This window comes from Lepidochelys olivacea (assembly GCF_965140295.1).
Source record: "Lepidochelys olivacea isolate rLepOli2 genome assembly, chromosome: 10".
Taxonomy (NCBI): domain Eukaryota; kingdom Metazoa; phylum Chordata; order Testudines; family Cheloniidae; genus Lepidochelys; species Lepidochelys olivacea.
Genome location: NC_140420.1, coordinates 16,271,737 through 16,292,496, shown reverse-complemented (window position 1 = coordinate 16,292,496; position 20,760 = coordinate 16,271,737). Strand labels below are relative to the sequence as shown.

At 40.9% G+C, this 20,760-nt stretch overlaps 1 protein-coding gene and 1 long non-coding RNA gene across 5 annotated transcripts in view; one reads left to right on the top strand and one right to left on the bottom strand.

Annotated features, from left to right (window-relative positions):
* The first annotated feature begins 3,042 nt into the window (after positions 1 to 3,042).
* LOC311527240 (small integral membrane protein 10-like protein 3) overlaps positions 3,043 to 20,760 on the top strand; it is a 23,030-nt gene continuing 5,312 nt past the window's right edge. Inside the window, exons 1-4 of one of the 4 annotated variants that reach the window (XM_084640988.1) lie at positions 3,043 to 3,138; positions 7,031 to 7,963; positions 11,132 to 11,232; positions 19,407 to 19,566. In XM_084640988.1, the coding sequence (XP_084497114.1) occupies positions 7,124 to 7,963; positions 11,132 to 11,232; positions 19,407 to 19,566 (1,101 nt within the window). In that variant the 5' untranslated portion in view covers positions 3,043 to 3,138; positions 7,031 to 7,123. The other 3 variants (XM_084640990.1, XM_084640991.1, XM_084640989.1) reach the window with 3 other exon arrangements.
* The window catches only part of LOC311527244, a 14,804-nt gene continuing 13,432 nt past the window's right edge, over positions 19,389 to 20,760 (bottom strand). The window contains exons 2-4 of the long non-coding RNA XR_014713291.1: positions 20,651 to 20,758; positions 20,167 to 20,332; positions 19,389 to 19,476 (exon numbers count right to left, since the gene is read on the bottom strand). This is a non-coding gene — a long non-coding RNA (uncharacterized lncRNA). The remainder of the gene's footprint in view (positions 19,477 to 20,166; positions 20,333 to 20,650; positions 20,759 to 20,760) is intronic.

Sequence of the window (20,760 nt, the reverse complement as noted above, 5' to 3'; positions counted from 1 at the left end):
CCCCAGTGCTAAATCACATTTTTAATTAGTTGATGTCGAGGTTGTGTCTAGGACTACACAGGAGGTGGGTGGCTAAGAGAGAAGGAGTTTCCCCTCACTTTAGCCCCAGCACAAAAGCTAGGCACTATTTCAGCCTTGTCTTCTAGTACACAAGAACAGGAACTCTAGTGCCAATGGGGCACTTAAAATACATATGTGGAGAGGACAATGACATGATCTCACTCCTTGCAGGCAAAGGCTATGCATACTGGATCCTACAAAAATATGTAGCAGAAATAATGAATATACCTTCAGTCTAGGGTTGCCAGGTGTCTGTTTTTTCACCAGAATGCCTGGTTGAAAAGGGACCTTGGTGGCTCCGGTCAGCACCACTGACCAGGCTGTTAAAAGTCTAGTTGGCGGGGCCGGTAGGCTCCCTACCTGGCTCCGGGCAGGTCCCCAGAAGTGATGACATGTTCCTTGGCTCCTAGGTGGAGGTGTGGCCAGGGGGGCTGTGTGTGCTGCCCTTGCCCCGAGCACTGGCTTTGCAGCTCCCATTGGCTAGGAATCATGTTCAATGGGAGCTGTGGGGGTGACACCTGGCCTGGCTGTCTCTGTGCCTAGGAACTGAGGGACATGTCGCTGCTTCCAGGGAGCCTTCTGAGGTAAGTACCACCTGGAGTCCGCACCCCTTACCCTCTCCTGCACTGAAACTCCCTTCTGAGCTCCCTCCCGCATCCAAACTCTGTCCCAGATCCTGCACCCCAACCCTCTTCCCAGCCCTGAGCCCCATCCTGCACTCTGAACCCCTCATTTCTGGCCCTGCCCTGGAGCCTGCATCCCCAACCCAGAGCCCATACCCTTGCCCACACTCCAACCCCCTGTCTCAGCCCAGAGCTGCCTCCCACACTGCAAACCCCACTGCTCCAGCCTGGAGCCCCCTCCTACACCTCAAACTCTTCATCCCTGCTCCACTCCAGAGCTGGCACCCGAGCATGGAGCCCCCTCCTTTCTGGCCCCACCTTGGAGCCCTCACCCTCACCCCCACCCATACCCCAACCCCTAGCCCAGTGAAAATGAGCAAGGGACTGGGGGAGGGGGATGGAGTAGCAGGGGCAGGGCCGCAGAGAAGGGGCAGAGTGCGGACAGGGCCTAGGGGAAGAGGCGGGGCAAGGGTGTTCGGTTTTGTGCAATTAGAAAGTTGGTAAGTAACCCTAGCTTTCACTGCTTACAGAAGTGCCCATCCTTGGGCCTAGTCCAGTGACTGATCCAGTTGCTGGCTTAGACCAGTCCAGGTTATGTTCCATGCTGCCCCATCTAGTTCTGTGCCAATGCCAGTCACAGGTCAGACCAGAGGATTCTGCTCACCACCTGAAGAAGCTGCTTCTAATAGAATCACAGAATCATAGAATATCAGGGTTGGAAGGGACCTCAGGAGATCATCTAGTCCAACCCCCTGCTCAAAGCAGGACCAATCCCCAATTTTTGCCCCAGATCCCTAAATGGCCCCCTCAAGGATTGAACTCACAACCCTGGGTTTAGCAGGCTAATGCTCAAACCACTGAGCTATCCCACCCCCCAATACTTTACCTGTAACAACATGGAACTGCTAAAAAAGTCTAAGGGCTGCCTGCCTGCAGTCATGTAATTCAGAAAGGGTCTAGACTTTTTCCACTGGGGAAGAGAAGTGCAAAGGGAAAGGTCTGTGGGTCCCTGCCTGTCTGTGCCTGCCTGAAAGGACTTGAGGCTGACACTGAGTTTTTCTTGGGCTTAGGATCCCCTTTTTCTTTGTTTCGTAGACAGTAACTTTGCCACAACTTAGCCTAAATATTTCCCCCTCTGGCAATAAAGGCTAGTACTTTGTTTCCTGCATTGGGCTCATACTGATTGCCGTTACAGATGCATGCAGAGATGTTACCTAGGTGCTCTCCCCTACACTGAAAACATTGACTGGCCAAAACAGTGTTATAACAAAAGCGTAGATCAACCTGGGAATATATTCAGTCCTCTTGGGATTGCTATATATCTGTGCATTAAAACAACTGAGTGGCAATAAAATATTTTTACAATGCTACTGGAAGATTTTAATGTTGGTCATATAAACAATTACAATTTCAGACTAATACTGTTTTTAACGTGGGGAGCCTTAAATGCAACTTTTATTATGATTTAAATGGTCCCAAAATAAATATGTGAAAGGAGTGTACGCAGAAGACAATTAGAAAAAGATTTCAGAGGCCTGATTTTTCATCTAATACCAGCGTTTATAACAATGAAACTTAATAGAGTTGCACCTGTTTCCCAGAGGGGTTGTGAGAAACTTTTTTGCAAAGTATCTTGAAAATCCACAGATGAACGGTACTTCAACACTGTACTATTAAAACTGAAATAAAGCTTTGACTAAAGCACAACGCACAACTTTTCTCTGGGTTTGGGGATAGCTGTCTGGCTGCCTAATGGGTGCAAAGAACATGGTTTATTTAAAAAGGCTATTTGCATGGAAAATTGTTTGGTTGCTGCGCCTGCTGGAGCAGCTCTTTAGCACTTACAGGGTGCTCATGCTAGAATAAAATGAATGCAAAATATACGTCCTATGAAAACACAGAGCAGTGGGATTCAGCCTGGAGCTGGACAGGAAGAACTCGGGCAACATTTTCTTACCCCTGCAGGGCACCTCTGGGTCGTACTCTCAAGGTTTTATCCAGCAGAGTCAAGGGAAGACCCTCACATAATTCCCTCTGCTTCACGAAAAACAGCCACGATCAAGGTTGGGGCAGAGCCTGAGCTAGTCAACCCTTGGCAAAGGAAAGGTAGCTAGAGCCTGCGCGAGCCTCGCCCTGCGGGGCTGCCTGTTCTCCTCCGCAGGGGCGAGGGCCCTCTAGGCTCTCCCTGCTTCCCGTCGTCTGAGTCACCCCCTCCTCCGCTCCCGCCCGTCCTGCTGGTAAGGTCAGTACTGCCCGTGCCCGCCCTCCCAGCCTTAATACGCGTAGTCCTGAGGTGGGAGGGGCTGTGGAAGGAGCCCAGCGGCCCCGCGAGCACTGCGCCTGCGCGGGGGAGGGCAGCTCTTTGCCCAGGTTTTTTTTGTGGCCCCTAGCCTGCGTCGTTGCGCCGTGCCGTCATAACTAAAAACCGCTGTGACGTAGCAAGCGGTGGATCTACGTATGTAAATTTCATCCTTCCCCTCTCCCCCACGGCGCTCGGCATCCGGGCTCTTTGGGCTGGAGCGGCCCTGGAGCGGGTCCCCAGCGGGTCAGCACGGAGCGGGGGCGGTGCAGCCTGAGGGCCCGGTGGGGGCGGGGTGTATATGGCGGCGGCTCTGTCCGCCCTGGCTGCGAGGCTCTCGCAGTCGGCCGCCGCCAGGTCCTACGGGGTCTTCTGCAAGGGGCTGACCAGGACCCTCCTCATCTTCTTCGACTTGGCCTGGAAGCTGCGGATCAACTTCCCCTATCTCTACATCGTGGCCTCCATGATGCTCAACGTCAGGCTGCAGGTGAAGGGGGCGGGGGGGATTCGCCGTCCCCGTCCCCGTCCCCGCCGGGGGGCTTCGCGGCAGGCGGGGCGGACGTGGCTGCGCTTGGGTCGGGCCATTGCAGGCGCCACTAACTCTTCCCTCTCAGGTTGGCTCAGGTGCCCGCGGAGCTCCCCGTGCTGCCAGGGACGCAGGGCACCGTTGTCGTCTTAATCTGCCTCAAGGGAAACTTTTGCGCTCGCTCCCAAGTGGCGTGAGCTTCAGGTTGTGGCTGCGATGCGTTTTGTGCACGTCCTGACTCGGGAGGGCGTTGTGCCACGAACACGTTAAAAATTCTGCACACGATATTTTAAAACTCGGCGGGTTTTATTTGTCAAGAAATAAATGCAGGGGCTCCAGCGTGGCAGTGGGGAGCACAGGCCACTGGCTGCGTGGAGGTGGGAGATCACCTCAGCTCCCCCCACCCCCACCCCCAGGACGTGGACTCAGGGCCGGGTGCAGCATCACCACTGACACAGCATAAGGACTGGGCCAGCCCCAGAAACACCCTGGGGTCCTGCTCCTCTATGGCAGGTGTGGGGCAGGCAGGATCCAAGTGTGGGGGGGATCCAGGTGTGGGACAATCTGGATGCAGGCAGCTCAATGAAGAGGTTTAGGTGTGGGGGACATCTGGATGCGCACAGGTTCATTGGGGGGGTTCCAGGTGGAGGGGCAATGGGACTCTGCAGGGGCTTCCAGGTGAAGGTGGTTGGGGCTCAGCGGGGAGGGCTGTGGGAGTGGGGCTTGGTGGGGTGGTGGTCTGGGTGCAGCTAGTTGGGGGTCAGTGGTGGGGTCTGGATGTGGGCGCTCGGGGGTGGGGCATCAGGGTGGGGGTTTGAGTGCAGGGAGCTTAGTGGGCAGTGGTCTGGGTGCAGAGGTATGGGTCTGGGTGCAGGGGGGCTCCTGCTGCAGGGGTTGAGGTTTAGTGGGGTGGGGTTTGGGTATGGAGGGCTCGGGGAGTTCTGGATGTACCATGTGAGACTTGGTAGGGGTAACTGGGTATGGGAGGTCCAGATGCATGGGGTTTGGGTGGATGCGGGAGCAGCTTCCCTTACAGTGACCCCTCTCCCCATAGCTGAGGAGCAATGGGGGCATGAAGCAGGGGAGGATGCTGAGCTTCCTGCAGCTGGGGAAGGTTTTTGGGGGTGGGTCTGACACAGCCCCAGTCACTCCTTTCAGGGGAAGAGGAAGTCCTGTCCTCTCTTGTCTCCAGCCCAGATGGGACTAGCAGCTGATCCCGTCTCAAGGGAGGAGCCACTGGCTGGAGTGTCCCCAGCCCTGTGGTGATTTATCTCTCTGCCAGCTGCTCCAGGTGCCTGAAATGATGTACCTGCACTGCTAGGGATTGGTGTGTGACTGCTCTTGCAGCTTCCCTTTGCTTCCCTGTTTGAAAGTCATTTTTCTGCGGGGAAGCAAAGAAATCTGCGGGTGACATGAATTCTGCGCATGTGCAATGGTGCAGAATTCCCCCAAGAGTAACATCCTGTTGTGTAAATTTAAAAACAAAGACAAGTACGATTGTGGCTATGGTGTTATCGGATCCTACACAGCACAGTCACTATAATAAGCAATAAGTGACTATTATACCGCTCCTTCAGCTTGCATGTCATTTTGTTTTTCTTTGTAGGATACATGTCATATTTAGTGTTCCAGTTTGTCTGTCTGTCTAAATAATTGTATTAGCATATATAGGTTGAGACAAAATCAGCATAACTACCCAAAGGAGCAGTAAAAATTAGTTTTCTGGTAGAGATTGACTTTCAAATTCAATAAAAATTGTCCTACTAGGAAACCCAGGATAACTTGATGCTTACAGTAAAATATACATTTTTACGCTTTTGATCTGAATGCAAAACAAACTATTTGGAGCCTGCTTTTGCAAGATACAGAGCTCCCGCTATTTCATCTAGGGGGCCAATGGGAATTGGAAACTCCTCATCTGGAGGGTTGGGCCTTTACAATCTGCCTAAGGATGTGAGCCTACTCTCACAGAAGGTGGTGAATGTTTTGCTGTTGACTTCACTGGCAATAGAAGAGGGGCCCTGATGAGGCAAGCACTTGAACAGCCTTTCTGGCAGATCAAGCAGCTACTCAGTGGGAAGGAAGAAGGGGGAGTGGGAGTGACTATAGAAAAGTGGGGAGGGATAGCTCAGTGGTTTGAGCATTGGCCTGGTAAACACACGCTTGTGAGGTCAATCCTTGAGGGGGCCATTTAGGGATCTGGGGCAAAAATTGGGGATTGTTCCTGCCTTGAGCAGGGGGTTGGACTAGATGACCTCCTGAGGTCCCTTCCAACCCTGATATTCTATGAAGGTCTCTGAAGGCTTGGTTGTGGTATGTTAGAGGACAGATGTTATGACCACTTGAGGCCCGTAAAGGATGAAACTTCTAAATCTAGCAAATAGAATGATAAACTGATAGGGAGACCGAATGGACCAGAGGATTGACGCATTGGATATGGAGATTTTCTCTTCTTACACCTGTCTTTCTGTGCTACAACTCTTAAAATTTGTAAATAGTTAGTGACGTGTCTGGATATAAGCCATGTTTAGCTTCACACACAGTATTCAGTTAGTAACAATGGCAGCTATTTCATCCTTGTCTACTGCCTGTGTTGGCAGATCTTGTAATAGGATCAGCATCCTGGTTTGTTGCAATATACATTGTAACCCCTAAACATGCTTGTGCAATCAGTTTGCCTGGTGGTCTTTCCTCTGCGCTGTGTATGTTGTTCCATGTGCTGTCTGTGCCAATCTATGTGAACATTCTCCACACAATTAACCCACTGCTGGGGGCTTATGGTTGCCCAGTTTTTCCATTGAGTGCCTTGATACAAAGTTAGCAAGCACAGAAGGTAGCACACACAAACATGTCTTGGTGAAAATGAAACATTATTAAAACAGCTTTGATGGACATAGTAGTTGAGACTTTGCCTCTGACTGACTTTAATGTCCATGTTTAAAAATTAAAGGAAGAGAGACATTTAAAACTGATCTCTGATGTTAAGCCTCTGATCACTTACATACTGAAATCTTATTGGTTAAAGTAGAGAGTATTGTTATGCAATAAGTTTTCAGATTTGTCATTCGCTGAGTCACCTGTGATGCTTTCCACTACCCAACAAAGGTAAGCTCTAACTCATTGAATTTAAACTGCAAAAGAGGAGAAACCAGCATTAAATGTGCAACAGGGTAGAGGGACACTTGCTATTAGAGGCCATTATCTTAAATTTTGTGTATAGAAATAACCTTTTATAGTATTAATATCCACTTTCAGCTGTATATGATAAATCTGCTTGAACATATTCAAGGAAAAGAGATAGTATAGTTTGTAATGAGGTCCCCCTTTTAGGGTCCTCCACTACATTCTGCTATTGAGCTATTCTTTTTTTCCTTCATGATATGGAGATCCCTAAATAATACCTGGTAATACTGATATGTAGTTTGGACATGATGAAAAGGTGTATATTTTACTTTAAGAGAAGCAACTGAAGATGGAGACTGACCATGAGTTAATTTCCTGTATTCATTTTTTTTCTTTCAGGTTCATATTGAGATCCATTGACTTGTGACTTGCTGTGCTTATTGTCTGTGTTGCAGCTAGGGTTACTAATATTCTGTATTGCTGTTTAACCAAATGCAAAGTCTGAAGGACAGAAGAGCTATGATTGTCTCCCATGTGAATATGGAGGAGGAAGAAGACTTAAACCATGAACATTTATGTGAAAGTGGCCCAAATAGCCAAAATGAGATCCTTCACCTTCCAGACGTGTGTTCCTTGTTGAATAATTCTCACATTGATGTTAATAGTAGCTTACAAAAAGAATTCTTTTCTCTTAAGATCAGGAATTGCTCTTTATTTAAGGCTGTACCTTTGCCTCATATTGGCAAGAAAATGCCTCCTCATTTGAGTGAACCAACAAGGTTAAATTTAAGTGCAGCTGTCTCGTCAAAGGATTCATCTCATCTGCTCTTTTCAGCTGAGAGAGGACGACTTGATAAGGTTTTTAACCACTTTGATAGTACTTCTGTGACAGAATGGCTGGAGAAAGCATATAGTTCCATTAGTGACTTGGGTGTCTGGTGTTGCACTGGAGATAACTTTGTACATTTTGCACATTTCTGGCTGTCAGAGCTACACTACAATCAAAAAAGGCAATTGTTGGAATTAGAAATGGGTATTATTGAGGATGAATTGCAACTTGCATTTCTTGAGGAGTTGGATTCTGAACTGCAACCTTCTGATCTGCATTCCATCCTTGCTGCCACATTGAGTGAATATCCTATGGGACTACTGAGCAACCAGAAACTGTATATTTTCCTTGACTATTTAAACATCATGTCTTCAGAGCAAACAACTGGATATAAAAAAATGCTTTCAAGTGTAAAATACACAACAAATAATCCTCAAGTAACACAGTGGCTACTAGCTGTACGAGCTTTTGTGCTAGCAAATCTCTGGCATGCAGTAGTGAAGGTAAATGCAAAATAATGCTGAAATTTTGATAATGGCTGTTTTTAATATTAATAGAAAAATATATATGATTAAATTAAACGGCGCTGAGACAAAGTTAGAGTTCAGGTTTTAGTGAGAGCTATGCAATTAAAATTAAGTGGCACTCGGAGTTGCTAATAAAACACTCTTGTCTAATAAGTAATGGGAAATATTCTATGGAATACCATAACTTCTGGATTCAGGAGATTTTAATTTGGCTTATTTAGGATTCATACAGCTCTCAAATGAGTTTCTCACATTAAAGCTGTCTGAAACAGTTTTGGCTTTAATTTTATAGCACTGATCTATTTTTTTTTTTAAAGGGTCTGACCTAAATCTGTGCTTTTGGCTGGTGTTTATAGTCCCCTATTGGAAAGTTCCTACCTTTAGAATTCAGTCCATCTATCTCAGCACAGTTATTGTTTTTTAAACCTTTGACTCCAAAAGCATTGTGTATATCAATTAACTGAGAGATTCTGAAGGTGAGAACTCCACTATAGGACATCTCTCAAAACAGTGTTTTTTTTTTTTTTTTTTTTTTTTTTTAGAGAAGCGGTGTTAGTTTCATTTAAAGAATGTCTTCAGTGAAACTTGCTTGTGTGCTGTAGACAAAGGCCTATCAGTGTCTCCCTTATAAGTAACTATAGTTGCAGGGGGTTGTCTCCTTTCTTTAAAAAACAAACCTTAATTATGACTGAATCTTACTGGAAATATGAAGCCCACTCGGGGATGGGGGAGTGGGGCTGATGTGCCCAGAGCATTGAGGCAGAGGTGTGAAAAGATAAAAACTCTAATTTTTTGCACTCCCCTGTTGCAGTTCTGGTGACTTGGTCCCACTGCATCCTGAGGGCAGCTCTGTGGTAGCTGCAAACAGTCCTGTTGGGGACCAGAAATGTGGCTAGTAATGTGCAAAACATAGGGCCATGTCCCCTTTTCCCTGCTATGCTGGCAGGCTGGTAAACAAACGTTTACACTGCCTCTGTAACACTGAAATATCATCCTTACCCTGAGATGATCCTTCCTAAGCCTATTAAACTCTCTTTTGGACAAGCTTATGCCAACAATTCTTTGCAAATTAGCCACATTGCATTGAAGAATTTGGCCCTTAAGAACTGATTCCACAAACCCGTATTCATATGAGTAGTCCTATTGATTTCAATGCCCCAGGTTGTTGTTTTCAAAATTTTGAAAATAATTCAATACACCTTTAGGCTTCTAGGAGTTCAGAAAAGAAGAAAAGTTTCTCTTTTGTTGCTTTCAGAAGTGGCCTTTTATTTGCTTTAAGTCCCAAATATGGATTGACTTATGTGTTGCAGTAGAAGGAAGAGATTAAAAAATATTTTTAAATTTAGAAAAAAAAATTATTTCATGTGCACTTTAAAATTTATATATGTAGTTTTAGAGCTTAGATCACATGTGTACCAGCTACATAATCAGCAGAGATGTCAAAGTAGTCATACATTATAGATAGTAAACAGCTGTGAGGGAGCTGTTACTGTCTTGGGCAAAAATTAGACTGTAATGGAACCATTATGTGTTCTATAACTCATGTCAACTTTGTTTTTAGTAAAAGCTCACAGTTCTGCGTGGTGAGAATACATAGTCAATAGCATTAGAAATTTGACAATTCTCTAAAAAGTCAATACTGAGTTGTAGATTAAATTATCAAAAGCTACTGATCTATTATGGAAAAGGATGAAAATTGTTAATTTAGAAATTTTTCTCCCTGCTACTTTTTGGGGGCAAGTGACGTAAAGTTTTTTCTTATTTTTAAAGCTATAGTTATGGGCAAAGAATTAGGATCACTTTTCCTATACATTAAGTGTTTCAAAAGTTCGTCTCCATTTTTTGCACTTGGTTGCAGTTTTGTATCTGCATTTATTGTTGCATGGACATCTAAGAACAATGTACTCCAATTATTTATGCTTGTAAAGCCAGGCTGAACACTTTGTCCCTTGGTTTATCTTCTCCTGGTGCATGTTTCTTTCTTAATCATTCCTCTTCTTTTTGGTGACATCAGTTACTTTTAGAGATGATTTTGATGTACACAATGTCTGGGAATAAGGAGGAGCAAATGAAGGTGTAAGAAATAGATTGCCCCCCTCACCCCCACTTTTTTTTTTTTAAACCTCATAAAGACAAACATAGCAAAAACAGCCTGACTAGAATGTTTTTACATAAGCCTGTTGTAGGGTGGCTTTAACATTCCTTTTGAATGTTGCGAACAAGTTGTTGTTCTATGAAGGGACTTCTGGTATGATGATTATTGTATACTACAGACATGATCACATAGTCTTGTCATGGCGAAATATCTATTAACTTCCCTGAGTGTGTGGCTTTCAGCCATGATCATGGGATTAGGTTAAACAGTCTGCAATAACTAGACACAGAAAGGTGATTGAATTGTCATTTGTCTCCTCTATGTAATCTTTTAACAACATTTAAAGAGTGTTAATTCTGAGGGAATTAAATCCATTCTAATAATAATAATTTAAGATGCCTTGAATTTGATTTGTTGTAAACCTAAAAGGTAACTTAAACATTCCATCTGAGACTGAAATAAAAGGATGATTTAGTGTGGTAGCATTTCACATGCCATACACTGCACTTCAAGGCTGGAAAGCATAAATCGAAAGCAGTATTCTTACACTACTAGAATTATCTGGCAGAGACAGCAACACAGAAATGTCAGTGTCTTCCCCTGGGAGGGAGAATTGTAAACCAAAGGGGAGGTAGCCTTTCATAGATGGGTAATATTTATACACCTGGCTACTGTGTACAGTTATGTGTACACCATTAATAATTTTTCACAATACCTGATGTGATGGTCTCATCTCAAAAGAGGGAAAATGTCTGGACTAAAAGCATTGAATCGGTTTTCAGGGAGTTTCATGGCCTCAGTAAATCCGATGTAGGACTCAGTTTTCACAGTAAATGCTTCTCTAGGGTTGAGATTGTCCTAAGGAATCTGTTGTAGTAGGAAAGAATATATTTTAGTGGGTTGGGTAATTTCAAAAGACTAGAAGATGGCTTTTTTTTTTTTATACTTCCAATCTTTTGCTTGCTAAGTTATGGATGTCAGAAGTATTTAAAACATCGAAGTAAAATATAAGACTAGTCACTAAACAACTTAATGCTTTTAAAATTCAGTTTTATAAGGCATTGGTCAGTACCAAGCTCCTTCCTGAACTACATATCAAGAGTTCTGTTTCTGCTACTACAAAGCAAACAAACGAAGTGGTTACAGAAAGGTAAGAAAATTAAAAATCTAGTATTGAGAATTATCTAGTAACTAACTTTATAAACACATTTCTTGACTGTTGTGGAACTTAAGCAAATACTGCACTGCTCTTTTTAAAGATCACTTTAAGTATGTTTAAAACAAATATTGAATAATGCCTTGAGCCTTTTTTATGTGCCTGTGCAGAACTGTATGTGTATAGGCAAAACCACAGCCGTGTGTTTGAATGTGTAAACTGTCTTGGCCCTTTAGTGTTAAACTTCAAAAAGCAGTAGAAACTGTACTTAATATCAAGGCTAGTAGGTACTGCCATTCATGTAAATTACATGTATACCTCACAGGGAAACTTCATGGGCCCAGGCAAGGCATACCTGCAACATATTATGGGAACTGCTTGTTGTGGCTTATTTTCTGAGTTTTGAGGAACATACGTGCTTTGACTGAACTTTTTATGTTGTGTGCTGGAAAAAACATGGACTTTCTTCATAGGAGCAGGTCTTTAGCCTCTTTCTCATACTTTTACCAGTTTAGCAGAGAAAATGGTTTGGTCCTGTATACTTACTTCCCTCCTGCCCACATCACTACCCTCTCCTATTTTGGACAGGCTCCTCTGTATTTGGTTATCATAACAAATTTTGACAGTGAATGAACACTGACATCTGTCATGAGAGCTTATCGGTTTACCTATTAGTCTTATCAGATATACCACCTCAGTGGTAAGTTTATTTTGTTTGCTTTTTTTCTCTAAACCAGCTGCTTTGAAAAACATTTACCTGACAGTTCAAATTCCCACTCTTTTTTTACTGTTATGATTGTGAATTGTAATCTTATTTATGTTGTCAGATGCTTGTGGCATCAAATCTATCAAGGCCTGCAGCTAGTAACCAAAATAAGCACGTTAACTTATGCTCTGTGGATTTCTTGGTAAGATACTCTGTCATGAGTTTTTAAGAGAGGTTGAACTGTCTGAATAAACTTGGTTGCAATCTTTTTTCATAACTATTGTGTTAAATGAGGCATGTTTTATGACATTGGCTTGATCTTTTTTCTATAATACTTGAAAGATGTTGAAGCCTTTAGACAAAGTAACTTTAAAAATAAGTTCTACTTACGAATCTTCAATGTGATGAACCTCTCTTGAAATTAGACTAAAATCTATCATGTCCCATGTAAAATACACGATACACCTCCTCAAATAATGATTTATAGATCCACTTATGAAAATTCAGATAATGTTTTTCTCAGCCCATTCATATTTACAGATAAAAATTTTTCATGTTAAATACATTAAGGACATGTGGCTACTCGTTTTGACACCCAAATGTCAGAATAATAGCCTGAAAGTGATTGATTGAACATCATGCTCTAAATTTCAGTCATTGATTCTTTTTTTTTTGGTTGATTTTTGGATTGGTATGTGTTTTGAGGCTGGTCCTGCAGTGCTTGTGCAACCAAAACTCCCATTGACATCAAGGGGAATTTTGGGTGTCCACAGGATGCAGTATTAAGACTCGGGTTCAGATGGTCATTAAAGTGACACTGTTAATCTGAAACGTAATCCATTTCAAAAAGTAATCTAAGGGACTTTCAGGAATGGTCTCGGAGACTGTATAACCCTGCCCATTTTTGTTACTACTTTTTAATTTAAAAAAAAAAAAAGTCATGTTTTTCTGGTGTGTGGAAGACCTATACAGACTGGGAAACTGACTTAAAGTTAACAAACTGAAACAAATAACTTTGTTCTCTAATCTTTTGGTTATAGTCATCTTGAGTATTTACCACCTACTGTTAGGACAAGCAATTTTTGAAGTTGACAGTCTCTTTAAAATTAACTCACTCTAGATTAGCTAGTGCCTGATCTTCATCACTGAAGTCAGTGGGAGCCTTGCCATTGGCTTCAACTGACACAGAATCCATCCCCAAACAGTGGGTAACAATTTAGTTTTCAATGCTTATATTCATGGTAGTGGGAATTGTCTTGGATGTAAATGCTAAAACTCTTATAGGCTTTTGTACACAAAACAACTAAGTACTCTTTTTGGTCATTCTTTAAAACTCTTACTGCAACATAAAAATTGAGACGGTCTCCTAGGGTGTGTCAATCAAAAAGGTTACAAATGTATCTAAATGTGGCATACCAATTTCATGTAAGGAAAGATGTTTACAACAACTTTGTCTGTTTGAAACTCTACTATACTTTACTCTAACTCATGAGCGAGGATTTTCTGTTGTTAACTTAAAAACTTGTTCTGAGTGAAAGCAGGCTTTTTAATCATAGCACTAGCACTATATAAACTTATAGAAGCTGATGAATTATGATGCTGCTTACTTACACCACAGGAGGGAGTTAAACATCAAGCTTTTGAATAATTTTACTTACGTGACTGCACAGATTTTTCCAGTACAGTGTTTCAGTAGCCAAATCCATTCTCAAATATGCTGAATTTAACTTACTCCTACGGATTGTTACTGCAATTTTGTGTAAAAATGTATAAAGTTCAATATACAATAGTAACTTATTGTGATTGTTTACAGTTGAACTCTAAATGCCAATGAATGGTTTTATCAAACTGTTTAAAAAAGAAATAAAAGTGTTTTTAAAAACAAATTGCTTGTTTATTTTCTGATTTTTATAAACTGCAGTGTAATAGTTAAGTACTATGATAATCTACCTTACAAAACACAGATCATAGAGGCACTGTGGCTGGTATACAAATAACATCAAAATGCTGCAGTTCTCTCTACTTTTTAAAGTGGGGAGAAAATCTCAAGTGTCCCTTCCACAACAAGAATTGTAAGGGGGAAGGGAGACTCCTCAGTACACAAGTATGAAGATATTGTCCTGAAGAATATGTAAACCAGTTCACAAGACACTGCTTCTCTTACAATACAAGTTTAGTTTCTTTAAGAGATGGAATCCAAGCCAGAACTTACACAACAGATTTTGCTGAATTCATAATATAGCAAGTATTCTCATACTTTGTATTTCTTTTTTATATCCATTCCTTACTCATAGGTGATAAGCAGTAGTAATACACCAATAATGATTTATCCAAATCCAGGATATTTCTAAACTGACTAGCTCTAAATTTGCATAATCTTTACATAATATCCAAGTTCAACTATGGATTTAAAAAAAAGGTAGTATATATGAAATTGCATGTTAGGGCTAGAATGGTGCATCATTGCATGGATCATGTCTCTTAATCTCTCACTCCTCTTAACAAGAGCACAGATTGTACCATGGGAGTAGCTTGTCAAAGTTACAAAGGCTGAAACATAAAAGACAGCCCTTTTTATTTGGCGTGATACTTAGAGGCCAAAACTATAGTTTCCCTCGGTCCACATACATGACTTCCATTAAAAGGAGTAGGAATTCTGTATGTGGAACAAGGAGAGAATATGCGTTCTTATTTCTGGATTTAATGGGTGCAGTCACTTGGGATAAATTGTAGAAGCAGAGCTACCTCAGTGACCCTATCTGCTAAGGATAGTAGCCTCACATAATATGCTGGGGTCCTACCACTTTTTTTCTGTCCTTGGTCTCTTAAAAATGAGGAGGTGTTTGTTTTTTTGTTTTTGTTTTTTCCAAAAGACCCAGATCAATCTCTCATAATTCCCAAAGGACCAGAAGTGCTGCAAAACCCCATTAAGGGAAACTTTCCTTGAGAGGTGGAGATTGGGGGGCTACAGAAGAGGCCTTATTGGACTGTCAGGTGCTGGGTCTAGAGATAGCACCTCTCCCTTCTAAACATAAGGAGGAAATCTTCACATGAAGGATCTCCTCTGCATGCATATAAGGAAGGGATGCTCTGAGCCTTTTCCTGCCTTTAATGTGGCTCTATTTTATTCCCCGAACCACGCACCACTTAGCATCTTGACTTTAATTTTTGTTCATCTTGCTGAATGACTTCTTCAGAATCAAGGTAATTTTGACTACCTAGTCACTTTACCAGATATTCCAAAATTATATTTCCATGATTGCTGATTAAGATACTTAAACTAACAAGTTTACTCCCTCCTCTCCATCTTTTCCTCAATCTTACACAATTTCTGTTGTAAAATTTATATTAATTCAAGATCATGATTTCTACATCAAGTGGAAATGGAAAGCTACCACCACAATTACTACCCAAAGTCATCACTACAATTATTACTAAATTACACCAGGATTGACCAGACATGGAGAACGAACTACCTTCCTGGCTTTGGTGAGGAATATCATAACTGCTGCAGGTTGGAGGACACTCTGAGGCAAATATGCTGCTGCTGTTCCATATGCTATATTTATTCTGTAGAAAAATGGGACTTTGGTCTCCAGGGCAATTGGGCGGGTACCCTTCTCGAACACAAAATTCACATTTACAACTAAAATTTTTTTTTAAATGGATAGTGAGTGAGGGTAAAGGCTCTTGAAAGCAGCAGCAAAGGGAAGGAAAAAATGAATACTGGAATTTCCTAACAAAGCATATATTAAAGTCACAACTGTGCCATTTTTATATATGCAGATAGTCATCTTCATAGATCTGTAATGTTAGTGAAAATCCAGCTTTTGTCTACTGTAACTTTTAAAAGTTTGAATTGTTCTTTCCTTCATGATTCTTTGAGTTGCAAAGGTTAAGCTTTCTGTCCTTTGCTCCTTTTTGTGCCATTTAGCATCATTTCAGCTATGGCTGCAGGAACGTACACTGCTTTGGAGGCAAAGTCGTGTGCGAGTCAAACATGATGCATTACATTCACTGTTTCTCTTTGTGGAAAAAGCCATGGTTAGCAAAATGCTGCCTTTAAAGCAGCAGAAGGAGCTCATATCTGACATATGATCTAAAGTCTCCAAAAACACACTGGCTATTCCCAGGTTGTTTCCAATGCAATTATAGCAGGATTGTTCTTTAAAAATCACCTGCAAAAGAAGTTGAAGGGATTTTTTTCTTCTTCTTCACTGAGCCATAAAGAGAGCCTGAAAGCTGGTTGATTTTTTTGTTTTTTAAATCAGTTCAGATTGTCTGATGTGGAACTCTGGCCTCCTGATGTCAAAATTCTATCAGACATAGCTAAGCAACTGAGAAAAGGGAAAATTAATGTAAGTATATAAAACTTCAACGCCAAAGTCCAATAAGCACTTGTGAGAGAGACCACCTTTACTAAAATTCAATCCTCCAACTTCTTCAGTTAGGCAGTGACAGAGCTTGCCTAATCAACATTTGAGATCACTAAGAAGTCCTACAGCAAAAGTAGGGAAAGCTAGATGTGACTTTCTGGATACTTCTAAGCTGAATAAACAAGCAAAGAGGAAAAAAATCTCTTCAGTTCTTTTTGCATTATAAAGACCAAAAGGGCACAAAACCAATTTCAAAAGAATAATTTGCATGTTGCCTTTGAGGGAGGAAACTTCGAGGTCTTATCGTCAACCTGTTTAGTGCTTATAAAATGTTTTGAAATCTTCTGAGTTGTAAGAAGAGCAAAGTTTTTACAAATATTGTATCTTCTTGAAAGATTCTGTTATGTATTCCTTAATCTCTTAACTTAGACTTAAAAAATCCACAGGATGTAACTCTTCTAAAGCTGAGTTTCCTATTGAAAGGATTCACAAGAGCAAAGGGTAAAAGGAAAAAAAAAATCCTGAAAGACAAATGCTTATCTGTTGCTCACTGAGCAAAAAGCCCAAGTGACACAGGCGACCATCTGAAACTTTGCTCTCATTTACTTGCTCTGATGAGCAATTACTCTCACTTTTATTCTCTTACTCTCATCTGTTCTGAAGTCTATGAAACAGCTCGTGTGAGTAGCTGCTCACCAGAGTAAGTAAAAAATTTTTGCAGTCTGGCCTTCTTACAAATTAAATCTCTGGATCAGCAGCCCATCAGTAGGGGAGTCAACCTTATCCCGTTTGCCTTTTCTTGTCTACCTTTCAAATCCAATATGCACACTGGTGGCACGGAACGATAAATTTCTGCCTAGTGGCTTCCTCAAGGATTGGAGCAGCACTAACATTTCTTGTTTCTGATCTTTGCTCATAAGCAGGATTCCCTAGAGTGAAAGAAACAAGGTATGAAAATTGCTTGGTTTTGTGCCATTCAAAAAATGCTACCATTTCTGGTCTAGGTTATGGACTAATCGGTCTGAAGCAGTTCATTGCAAAATCTTTCTTGAAACCTCACCTCATCAGTCTGGTGATTTTTTTTTTTTATTTTAAATTATCAGATACATATATATTCAATATTTTTATAAACAGACATTTTAATAGTACTCTCTAGCATCTTCCTAAAGGCTTGCCTGCTATGCACCTTCAGCCACTTATTTTGAACCAGGTTTCTGGATGATGAACTTTCTATTAGACTGAAAATATGAGGGTATTGTGTAAGCTTAGCTTACACATCTGTCTGTCTGTCTTACATTCCTCTCTTGCTCTTCAGAGGAAAACTAATCAAGGCAGACCAATATAAGTTAAATGTTCAGCCTCCTTTCATCTTATGCCACCCTCCAGCTGCTTTTGAGTGATAGCGTTTGTACAGACTGTAGCACTTTCCAAGTCCTTCCAGTCTAGTGCTCGTGTCCTCTCTACAATTTGATGGTCAATTCAAAAGCTCTGTGACCTATATTGTTACCACTGCTGAATGTGACTTTCAGAACTCTTCTTACTTCATGTTTTCCTTTTATGCTCAGTCATTCATTTGTCGTTGGTAATTGTATCTTCAGATCACACTCTCCTTTGGCTAAATTACTTGTGGTTGTCAGCAACCTCCTAGCTTGTGCGAGTTGTCATTTCAGGATGGTTTTTATGGGCACTTTGTCAAGCTGTTTTTGACACTTGTTCAATTTTAAATTCATTCTAATGTGTCTTCTTCTAGTATCTAGAACACAGCCATGTAGTCTGAAAGAGTCTCTTTATCTCTTTTATAGCAAGTGCTTTAGGCTCCTTTTTAAAATTTGCACTGTTGAGACAATAATATCCAAAGCCTACAGTTCCATTTTGCTGTTTGAAAATGGCTACTATTACTATCATTATTATGAAAAATGTTTTTATCACTGAAAATACCTGATAAGCCTTTGTTAGCTATGTACACTTGACATTCTTCAATTGGTGGTCTGCCTGAGAAGGAGTTGCACTTCAATTCCTAGCAGGAATTCCAGGCTTGACAAATATTGACTTAAAGGACAATTTTATCTCTTTTGCTCAGCCCAACAGTCTGAAAATCTGATAGGAAAGGAACACTTCTTCCTATGAATGAGCTGCTACCTGTACTGTATTTGGAAATTAATTTTTAATTGCTATTGGCATCAACCTTGCTTAAAAAGGGATACAACTTTGGATACTGGCAAAATGGAAGCCTAAAGTAAGAAACTGTAAACCAGTTTGGATCATGCTTTAGAACTAGTTTAATTTTAATAATCTTAATGTGGAGTTTAATTTTTTCTGGACAATTACAAAGCTGTGTTTTTGTTGCTTTAATACTGGTTTAAAAATCCCTTGAATATGGTGTCCATTATGGCAGCACTAGAAGGACTCACAATTCTTCCATACTACTATATTTGCTAATTCAAATATATACATTCGCTTGTCCATAAATATATTCCTACAATGGAAGATAAAGGAGAGGTAGTGAAATTTAGTAGCTAGAGCACAGGACTGGTAGTCCAGATTACCAATTGCATTCCAGACTCTGCTAGTGCCTGACTGTGTGATACTGGGCAAGTTACTTAATATCTGTCTACCAAAGCTTTCCCTTCTGTCAGGTGGGGATAGTACCAGGTTCCTGAATGCCTTTGAAATTCACTATATAAATACAAAATATCATGATAATGGCAAAAAATAAGAGAATTCACTGTCACATTTAAGTTTAAGCACATTGTCAGAATTTAACAATTGACATACATAACAATTAAATGGCCAAAGTTATAGCATACTCCATAGACTTCCACAGTTATAGAAAACCACTAGAAATCCTCATAAGTTTATAAAATGGCCTCACTTGCTATTTTTTTGAATGACTTATTTTATAATGGACTTTGGATGACTTGTTTTTTTATGGCTTTAATGACTGTGCCTTTCTTAATTCTTAGAAAATTATATAGGACTGTAAACAACCATTGGTAATCAGCCTATTACAAACTTCCATGCATTATTTTTATCATTTTATCTTCCTTATGAAGAAATGTTACATACATTTTTTTTTTCTTCCTCAGAGCTCTACAGAGTGTCCAGCTGGGATATGCTGATGTCTTGCATTATCTTCTTATAAACCAGCAGCTTGACCTTGATGCAGTAGATGAAAAAAATCGAAATCTCATATTTTTAGCCACTATATATGACCAACCAAAGATACTGGACTATTTTCTTGACATGGTCAGTTGACTGAAAAAGTTACATTAAATACAATACATTAAAATGTATTAATTAGGAACTCTATAGGGTTTATAACAAATTAGAATGGCTAAAAGGTGTGGGTATAAAAAATTAATTCAGAGCTCCTTAATTTGATTTTTTGAGTGCAAAAGACTCGGATTCTGCCCTGCTCTTCAGTCACTCCACCAGTGATTGTTATTTTGCAATCATATTTCCTATTTTAAAAAATGTTCTCTCTCCCCTCTTGTATGGAAGAACCACATAACTAGAGGAAACTAATTATACTCAAAGGCTGTCAAATGCATAAATAAACAAGATAAAACAGAAAAATAAATGTTTGCCCTCTATTCTTTCAGTTACACTTAGCTGTTATCTGGAAAAATAATAGTTAAAAAAAATATAGAAAGAAGTGTTACTTAATTTGCCTTGTTCCCAAGTGTCAGTGAGGGGTGCAGTTAAATTAAAAAAAAAAAAGAAAATTAAACACAGGTGTTGATTATTAGCGGATGGGTGGGGGGAGGAAGGGGGAGAGAAATTTCTTTATCCCCACAGACAGACTCCAAACTCCAGAGCTGAAGAGTGGTGGTTGTGAAGTCCTACATTAAGTTATGGTAGACATCTTAATGAGCAGAAGCTGACAGGTCTTGGAAGCGCTCTATGTGGTTCTTGGACTTTTCCAGTTTGGGGATAAATTTGGCACCAGCTCTGGCTATCCAACTTTGTGGCATCATATAGAAACTGTTGTTTTCTTTGGCAGAAGCAGTTTCTGAAAGATATCAGCAAGCCCAAAATATTATTGTTAATTTTAATTTTAAAAAAATACACAGTAAGTGAATTTGCTCATGAAGTGAAAGACTGGTTGCATAGAAAATTGTTGCCTGTTTGTTTAGATTGTAAACTATTCAGGTCAGGGACTGTCTCTTACTTTATCTTTGAATAACTTCTAGCACAATGAAGTCCTGATTTGGGCCAGACCCCTAAGTGCTATTGTATACACAATTTTTCCACAGAAGAGCTATAGAAGTAGTGCAAGTTTTCCCACATTATTATGCTAATGATGCCTTCAATCTGTTTGGAAGCCCACCTTGGACGTCAAGAGGGTACTTCAGTCTTCATGTCCATTCAGTTCTGAGCCTACTTTCTGAGGCTGGATGTTTCTCAAACACCTTAGTGACAGACACTGTAAAAGAACCT